This window comes from Hibiscus syriacus, unplaced genomic scaffold (genome assembly GCF_006381635.1).
Source record: "Hibiscus syriacus cultivar Baekdansim isolate YM2019G1 unplaced genomic scaffold, ASM638163v2 tig00116989_pilon, whole genome shotgun sequence".
NCBI classification, from domain to species: domain Eukaryota; kingdom Viridiplantae; phylum Streptophyta; class Magnoliopsida; order Malvales; family Malvaceae; genus Hibiscus; species Hibiscus syriacus.
The window spans coordinates 3,678,942-3,689,134 of record NW_024063508.1 but is presented as its reverse complement, the minus strand read 5'-3'; the positions used below and the strand labels follow the sequence as shown (position 1 = coordinate 3,689,134).

General features: G+C 35.8%; 1 protein-coding gene across 1 annotated transcript; it reads left to right on the top strand.

Annotated features, from left to right (window-relative positions):
• The first annotated feature begins 2,924 nt into the window (after positions 1-2,924).
• Positions 2,925-6,803, top strand: LOC120193229. The gene is made up of 4 exons (XM_039195783.1): positions 2,925-3,106; positions 3,279-3,428; positions 3,537-3,735; positions 6,675-6,803. Exons 1-4 carry the CDS (start codon positions 2,925-2,927, stop codon positions 6,801-6,803), a joined length of 660 nt encoding a protein of 219 aa, XP_039051714.1.
• The last annotated feature ends 3,390 nt before the right edge of the window (positions 6,804-10,193 follow it).

The window sequence follows — 10,193 nt, the reverse complement described above, 5'->3', positions numbered from 1 at the left end:
ATGAGCCCATGACTTATCAAGAGGTAGTGTCTAGTCCAGACTCTGAGAAATGGCTTGAAGCCATGAGATCTGAGATGGATTCCATGTCAGTAAACCAAGTACGGACTTTTGACAAGTTCATGGTGTAGAATATGACGAAACATTCTCCCGTGTAGCTATGTTTAAGTCCATCCGAATCCTGCTCGCAATAGCTGCATTCCATGATTATGAAATCTGGCAAATGGACGTCAAAATCGCCTTCCTTAATGGAAAACATGAAGAGGATGTTATATGACACAACCAGAAGGTTTTGTTTTTCCAGGAAATACTGGAAAGGTTTGTAAGCTACAGAGGTCTATTTATGGACTAAAGCAAGCTTCTCGAAGTTGGAATCTTCGTTTCAATGATGCAATCAAAGAGTTTGGTTTTATAAAAAATGAAGAGGAGCCTTGTGTTTATAAGAAGGCTAGTGGGAGTATTGTTTCTTTCCTAATCTTGTATGTAAACGACATACTCATCATAGGAAATGATATACTTACTTTACAGTCAGTTAAGACTTGGTTAATTAGTTGTTTTTCTATGAAAGATCTGGGTGAGGCAGCGTATATCTTAGGAGTTAAGATCTATAGAGATAGATCAAGACGACTTCTAGGTCTGAGTCAAAGTACATATATAGACAAAGTGCTGAAAAGGTTCAGTATGGAAGAATCCAAGAAAGGATTTTTGCCTATGAGACATGGCATTTCTCTTTCTAAGGAAATGTGTCTTTCAACTCCACTAGAAAGAGAATGGATGAATAAGATTCCATATGCTTTGTCTATTGGTTTTATAATGTATGCCATGATATGTACTCGACCAGATGTATCATATGCTCTAAGCATGACAAGTCGGTATCAAGCAAACCCTGGTGAAAATCACTGGGTTGCGGTTAAAAATATCCTTAAGTACTTAAGAAGAACTACGGTTAAATTTCTTGTCTATGGAGGGGAGGAAGAGCTTCGTATAAAAGGTTATACTGATGTCAGCTTCTAAACTGACAAGGATGACTCACGATCGCAATCGGGTTTTTTTGTTTTGTCTTAATGGAGGTGCTGTGAGCTGGAAAAGTTCGAAGCAAGACACAATAGATGATTCTACAGCAGAGGCTGAATACATTGCAGCCAGTGAAACATCAGAAGAGGTTGTTTGGATCAAGAAGTTCATATCGAAATTAGGGGTTGTTCCCAGCATATCAGATGTTGTAGAACTCTGTTGTGACAATAATGGAGCCATTGCACAAGCAAAGGAACCAAGATCTCATCAACGATCCAAACATATTCTTAGGCACTTTCATCTCATTCGAGAGATCATTGATCAAGGAGATGTGGAAATATGTAGAGTACACTTGGATGATAACATTGTTGATCCCTTGACGAAGCCTCTTACACAACAGAGGCATGATCGTCACACTGAGTCACTCGATATTAGATATGTGAGTGATTGGTCTTAGTGCTAGTGGGAGATTGTTAGAGTATGCCCAAAGACCAATCATATGATGATTGTAATAATACTTTTATTTACCGATTTTATTGAATAAAGGAATTGCCGCTATTATTTTATTTATATATATATGTGTTTAACATAAACTGAAAGATAATAAAGTCCATATAATGACATAATTGTTTTTATTAAAAGATCCCTAGTCAAGTATTATTATGGGCATGGACAATAATAATACGCTTAAGACTAACATGTTATTGATTGATGACAATGAGTTGTTATTGACATAGAGATGTCAGAATTGATACATGATTATATTGTTAGAGAACAATGTATTGGATTGACCGACCATGAGCATATGTCTTGGATTATTATGTGACAGTCATAACATTGCTCATGGTGATGACTATATGTATGATCCTCAGACTTGAGATCAATACTATCCCAACATATCTTGTTGTATGTTTTGATGCAGCTAAACAAGCTCCGTAACTGGTTGCTCTATAAAGAATATTATTGAATATATCTTAATATATGTAGGATTTGTCCTTCCTACATAATAGGAAATATATCACAGGCCACTTGATTGAGTAAGACTAGAAACGCATGGCCATGCTCGAATAAGTTGATATGAGATGTCATAAACTATTCGTTAATTAAAGTCTACTCTATATATCAAGAAACAATAGATGGGCTATACAAGTGTGACTATTCCAAGACTTGTGCCTATTATATATATAAAGGACATAAGGAGTAATACATAAAAGAGTAATCACCAAGATGATATGTCGAATCATATTTTCTTGTAACTTAGATGACAATGATATATTGCTAGATGTCACTCATTGTATGTAATATTAGAATTGTTCTAATAATTACTGCTAACGTTACAAGAACCTACAATGTCACACCTTAGGATTGAAATGAGCAAAGATGTACAATTGTCGTACGTTACTAAAATATATATCTAGAGTTAATTAAATATATGTTTTAATAATTCTGAATATTTAATTTTAATTAATTAATTATATATTTAATTAATTTGAAATAATAAAATCCCTAATATGATTAGGGTAACTTGAATATAAGAGGATTATTAAATTCCAATTAATTAAATATATATTTAATTAATTTGAAATAATAAAACCCTGATATGATTAGGGTAACTTGGCTATAAAAGGGTGTGTTAGGTCTAGCAGCCATTGAACAGCACAGACTCAAAACCTTCAGCCGTTTCTCTCAAAAGAGTGTTGGGGAAAACAAAGATTGCTCTCAATCAGGTGAATTGAGTAGAGGCCGAGATGTTATTTCATTAAGATTCGAACCGATCTACACAACCAGTATTCATTGTTGTTCTTGTTGTTTTTCAAGGAACCCACTGTAAGTATTCACATCTCTTTCTCCCGATTTCAGTTTTTCGTACTTGGATCGCTCATGAGACCATCGAGTTTTGTTTCCGCTGCGCCATGGGGTGCGCTGAAAGTCCCAACACATGTATGTCCCCCAATTCGATTATGCCACCTCCCCTAGCTGTACCCCTTATCCAGTCTATTGTAGCACCTCAGGAGTCTCTGGTCGAGAGGCTTCACCGTTATTGGACGACTGATTTCTATGGATCTATAGATGATGATCCCATCTTCATGGATCAGTGGAATCAATAGACACTATATACCTTAGTTAGTTGTACTTTACTCCCAAGGGTAAGTTGGAATACTTTACCGCCTTTCTGAAAGGTGACGTAATTGATGAATGGGAGACCATAGAGTTGGTGATGGAGTCTAAATTTGATGTGATTTTCAGCATGAATTGGCTTACCATAGAGGTGACGTAATTGATTGGTGGGAGACTATAGAGCTTAAAGGTGAGGTGTTCTTAGCTAACTTCATAGAGCTAACATTTGGGGAGTTCGATGTGATCTTGGGCATGGATTGGCTTGCCGAGCATGACACAAGTTTTAGGTGCAAGAAGTGGCAACTTAAACTTTACAAGAATGATGGGACCAAATTAATGATAACCAATGGGAGTTCGGGTTACACTACCAAAGTTATTTAAGTGATAAGGGCATAAAGGTTTTTAAGTCAGGGGTGTGAAGCCTTCTTGGCACATGTTGTGGATACGCGGGTTTTTGTTCTAACACTTGAGGATATTTATACCGTCCGTGAATACTCTGATGTGTTCTCGGAGGAGTTATTGGGGTTATCACCTGACCGTGAGATCAAATTCAGCATTGAGGATTTGTCAGGTTCAGCTCCAGTGTCCATTGCACCCTATTGTATGGTACCGACAGATTTGAAGGAATTAAAGAACCAAATTCAAGAGTTATTGGATAAGGGCTTCATTTGATCGAGTGTTTCACCTTGGGGAGCATCGATCCTCTTTGTCAAGAAAATAATGGATCGATGAGGATGTGCATCGATTACTGAACAAGCTGACTATCAAGAATCGCTACCCTCTCTCTTAGAATGATGATATGTTTGACCAATTTAAGGGCGTATGTGTATTTTTTAAGATATATTTAAGGTCAGGGTATTATCAGTTGAAGGTTAAGGATGATTATATAGCTAATACAACTTTCAGAATAAGGTACAACCATTACAAGTTCCTCGTGATGCCATTTGGACTCACCGATAAGTTGGCGGCATTCATGGATTTAATGAGTCATCTTTTCCATCTACTTGTAGTGGTTTTCATCGAATACATTCTCGTGTACTATCGATATAAGGAAGAGCATGATCAGTACCTCCGTATTGTTTTGCAGACGCTTAGATAACGTTAATTATATACCAAGTTTGGGAAGTATAAATTTTGGTTGACCGAAGTGGCATTTTTGGGTCACGTTGTAGCAGTCGATGGAATTTTGTTAGTCCCCCAAAAGATCAAGGCAGTGTTAGAGTGGGAATCGCCTAAGAACATCGTCGAGGTGCTCAATTTCGTATGCCTTGTAGGGTATTACCGTTGTTTCATAAGGGTTTCTCCATGATTACTGTAATATCCCAAATATCAAATTAGGGACTTTATTGAAATGATTTAAAATATAAGGAAAATTTTTGATTAAATGATAAAAGATGGAAAAGATTTGGATTAATGTATTAGACTAAATTGTAACAAGGGATGGTTTAGAGGGCATTTGAGTCCTTTAAAGAAAAATGAATTTAAAATTCTTATTTTATAATATATTAAAGGTAAGGGAAAAAAGGGAAAGTATATATCAACAAAAGCACTTTCCTCTTGTTCTTCTTCTTTCACGTGACAAGCCTCCTCCATAGCTTCGAAAGGTAAGCTTCAATTGATTATTTTTCTTGTTGATTATGAGTTGCTTCTACAACCTTAAGTGGTATAGAAGCTTAAAGAAGCATTAAATGAGATGAAAACTAAGAAATGGTGGAACTAATGAAGATTTTAGAAAATGAGTTTTGAAATGATATGTTAGTATAGTGGTGTTTATTGATGAGTATTATTAGTTTTGACTTGTCAAAGTGGAAAATAAGAGATTAGAAGCATTGGTTGAGTTTAAAAACAAATTAGAAAATTTGGTGTGATTCTTAGAATACAATGATCATGAATGGTACTGATGTTTTAAGTATTAAAATGAAGAAATGTTAGTTTGGATAGTTAAAGAATAGTTTTATAGTATATTATGGGGTAAATACAATTAAATTTGACCCCATTTATGTAAAAATCTGGTGGAAACCTGGAAAATATGGGAAAGGGTATCGATAATGATAGAACAATATTGATACTATAGCCTAAGATGGATGAATTAGCTGTGTAGTATTGATACTGATTGAATCAGTATTGATTCCATGGTAAGGGGTATTGATACCAAGTAACATCGAACCTAAAATCGGTATCGATACTGTAAGGGGGTATTGGTACAATAGTAGGGTAGTATCGATACCATGGTAAGGGTATCGATACCAGGAAACATTGAAGTTAAAAGTGGTATCGATACTAAAAGGAGATATCGGTACCATAGTGTAGAAATACTACATTTTATTAGCGGGGACTATCAAGTGAGTATTTTAATATAAGTATGATATATGATGAAGACTCAATTTGGTATGCTTTAAATATATATACGTTAAAAATGGTGATTATGATATCTTTATATGTATGGAAAGAATACCAAAATTAAAATGCATGAAAGGATGCATTTAGGCATGAACGAATGCCATAAGTAAAATGCATGAAAGGATGCATTAAGGCATGAACGAATGCCATAATTAAAATGCATGAAATGATGCATTAAGGCATGAACGGATTCCATAAGTAAAATGTATAAAATGATGCATTAAGGCATGGATGGATGCCATAATTAAAATGCATAAAAATGATGCATTAAGACATGAACGATTGCCATAACTAAAATCATAAAAGGATTCATTAAGGCATGAAAGGATGCCAATACTGTAATTCATGAAAGGATGCAGTAAAACATAAATGGATGTGTTAATACATGAAAAATAGACAAAATAGAAGTAAATGAACTAAAAAGAGGTATGTAGGGCATACTGAAGATTGTTATAAGGATAATATGACTAAGATTTGGTCATGAAATGAATGACTTAACTAGTTCTATGGTTGTGCTAAATTAATTGAAGACAAATAACTATGAGATACTTATGTATCCAATAATGTTCTTTATTATAATATATATATATATATATATATATCATGAGGTAATGTTAACGTGTGTTGTCTTTCATGCGTAGGAAAAAGTAAAGGTTAACCAAGTAAGGAGTGCTTTTGTAGCTATGGTGGTAATCAACTAAGGTGGACTCATACGTGACACCAAGACAATCTTGTTTATTTTGGAAAACTTTGTTGGCATGTAATCAAGACTTTGGAAATGTTTTAAAATTTTAATTAAGTAGAACTTATAATAGTTGAATATAATGTTTAAGTTTTATTTAAAATATTATGCTTCTAGAACAGAAAAATGTCTATTCAGGATTTTCAAAAGAATAACTATTTTAGAGAGTAATGCGGCATCTATATCTTTTGTACGTAAGAGTATACGGGAGATGGGTGTTACATTCATTGGTATTAGAGCTACAGGTTTAGCCAGTTTTCGGGTGAAACCAATCTTGATTTTAAAGTAGAAAAGGGGATTACATGTCATAAAGATTGTCAATGTTACTGGTATGGTGTCATTTTAGCGAAATTGATGACACTCCTTACTAATTGAAATGTTATTATTATGTATGTTATTATAGATGTCAGAATCTTTGAATTATCGAAGAGTTGGGGGACAAGAGATTCAAGAAGGAGCTGATAATGAGAGTTATGAGGTAAATAGTAAACAGCCTATCCCCTCTGAAAATGCTAGTGCACCTGCACCATAAGGAATTCCGGTGCCTGAGCTTGGAACTTTTATGCAAGCCCTTGATGCTATAATAACTCGGTTTCAACCTTCCCCTACTCATCCGATACCGAGAATGTTAATTCCAAAAGAGCTAAAGAGCTTGGGAGCTCTAGAGTTTCGTGGAGAAGAGAGTGAGGGTCCCATGGAGGCCGATTTATGGTTGAATGATGTTTTATTGATGCTAGAAAGTCTTTAATGCACAAATTCAGAAAAGTTGGGAGGATTTGTCTCTTTACTTATAGGATCAACTCGAGTATGGTGGGCAAATACTACGATGTATGCACAACTGAAACAAGTGACTTGGTAATTTTTCCTGGAGGAATTCAAGAACAAGTACGTGGGTGAAAAATTCAAAAGGGTAATGTTCCCAAAGTTTCTTAATCTGAAGTAAGGTGATCGAGTTGTACATGAATTCGAGGTCGAGTACAACAAGTTTAGTCATTTTGCCACCAAAGTAGTTCCAAACGACAAGGCAAGACGTGATTGGTTCATAGAGGGTTTGAGACCTAAGCTGAAAGAGATGATGTTGGCCTTGAACTTGTAGAGTTTACAAGAAGTCATAAACAGAGCTAAAGCTATTGAAATAGCTAAGGAGGAAACGTTAGCTGCAGAGCAGAGTGTTCATACGGGGGAAAGAGTGGAAATGCCTTCTACTCCCCATCATGTTAAAAAAGGCAAGGGCTCGAGTTCCAGATTTTCAAATAGAGTAGTTTTCGACAGTTTCACAGAAAAATAGACAATATCAGTCTTTTGCTGCGAGCTCGGGTAGAGCAACAGGAGATAGAATTCCATGTCAGACATGTCAAAAGTTGCACAGTGGAGTATGTAGATTACTCAGTAGAGCTTGTTTCCAATATGGAGAGACTGGTCACTTTGCTCAAAACTGTCCTAAGAAATTTGGGGACAACTCGGTACAATCTAAAAGATCAGTAGCAGCCTCAAATAGAAGCAGAAGAAGGGGTAGATCTAGGGGATAAACAGATTAAGTGTAGAGATAAGAGACTCGGGGAGTCTCTAGAATTTATAACATTAAAACCAATGAGGATCGAGATGACACTGAGATCATAACATGTATTTTCCATCTTTTTAATGAACCTGTATTTGTTTTAGTTGACCCTGGTTCTACACATTCATACACTAGTACAAAGTTGTTTAAAACTAGAGGAATTCTTCTAGAACCAATTGTGAGTGAAATGATAGCGATAAATCCTATGGGTTACAGTGCGAGAGTAGTTAGAGTATGTAGAAAATGCCCTATAAAGATCCAGGGGATTGTGTTTTTGGCAAACCTAATGGAATTTCCCTTCAATGAATTTGAAATTATTCTAGACATGGATTGGTTGTCTTCACATTATGGATGGGTTTATTGTCGTAAGAAACGTTTGTTTTTAAAAGAATGCTGAAGGTTCATAAATTGTGGTAATCGGCGAAAGATCAAAATCCCCCTCAAATGTGATATCGGCTATGACTACGAAGAAGATGATGTCGAAAGGATGTATAGCTTTTCTAGCTAATGTGATAGGTACTAGAATTCCAAAGGTTATAATAAATGATATTTCCACAGTTAGAGAATTTTCGGATGTATTTCTTGAGGATTTACTGGGACTGCCTCCAGACCACGAGGTAGAATTCATGATTGAGATTTATCCAGGTACCAAACCTGTTTCTATGGCTCCGTATAGAATGGCTCCGACATAATTAAGAGAATTGAAAGCCCAACTGCAAGAATTACTTGATAAGGGGACCTAGTGTTTCTTCTTGGGGAGCACTTGTACTATTTGTGAAAAAAGAATGACGGGTCTATACGATTATGTATTGATTACCGTCAGTTAAATAAAGTCACAATAAAGAACAAATATCCTCTTCCGAAGATTGACGATTTGTTTGACCAATTGAAAGGAGCATATGTGCTTTATAAGATAGACTCAAGGAAGATGATATTTCAAAGACAACTTTTCGAACTTGGTATAGGCATTATGAATTTGTAGTGATGCCATTTGGTTTGACTATTGCACCAGCGGCATTCATGGACTTGACAAACTGAGTATTCCAATCCTATTTGGATAAATTCGTGGTGATATTCATAGATGATATCTTGGTATATTCCAATTCAAGAGAAGAACATGATGCTCATCTTCGAGTAGTTTTTCAGACGCTTCGCGAGAAGAAATTGTATGCCAAATTGTCAAAGTGTAAATTTTGGTTAGCCGAGGTTGTTTTTCTTGGTCACATAGTTTCTATAGAAGGCATATGAGTAGATCCAAGAAAGATTCAAGCTATAGTAGATTGGCAATCTCCAAGGAATGTTTATGAGGTTCAAAGTTTCTTGGGACTTGCCGGTTATTATAGACAGTTTGTGAAGAACTTATCAATGTTAGCTTTGCCTCTATCTAAGCTCTTACGAAATGATGTGCCTTTTGTTTGGACGGAAAAGTGTCAAGAAAGTTTTGAAGGGCTCAAGAGAATATTGATCGAGGCCTCTGTACTGGTACAACCTGAGTTTGGAAAAGATTATGTGGTGTTTAGTGATGCGTCTCATAATGGATTGGGTTGTGTGTTAATGCAAGATGGTAAGGTGGTGTCTTATGCATCCCGACAGTTGAAGAATCATGAGAAAAAACTATCTGACACATGATTTACAATTAGCAGCAGTTGTGTTTGCATTGAAAATTTGGCGTCATTATTTGTATGGGGAACAGTGCCATATCTATACTGATCACAAGAGTTTGAATTATTTATTTACTCATAGAGAATTGAACTTGAGGTAGAGAAGATGGATTGAGCTTATAAAGGATTATGATATAATTATTGATTATCATCCGGGGAAAGGCGAATGTGGTAGAAGATGCACTAAGCCGAAATATTTTTGCATATTTACTAGCTTTGGATGCGCAAATGTCATTGAAGGAAAATGGTGCCTTAATAGTAGAGCTTAAGCTAAATCTGATGTTCTTGGATCGGATTAAGGAGCTACAAATTCAAGATGAGAAATGCTTATTGAGAATGACACAAGTTGAAAAGAATGAGACTAAAGACTTCGAGGTAGGAGAGAATGGATGTCTTTATTATAAGGGAAGACTTTGTATTATGGGTAACGATGATTTGAAGAAAGATATTCTTTGTGAAGCACACTATAGCCCTTTGACGATGCATCCGGGAGGTAATATGTTGTATCAGGATTTAAAAAGTTGTTATTGGTGGCCTGGTATAAATAGAGCTATATCGGAGTTTTTGGTGAAATGTTTGACATGTCAGTAAGTGAAAGCTGAACATCAAGTACCCTCTGGAATACTTCAACCGATATCTATTCTAGAGTGGAAGTGGGAGCGAGTTACCATGGATTTTGTTTCGGGGCTACCTCTATCGCCAG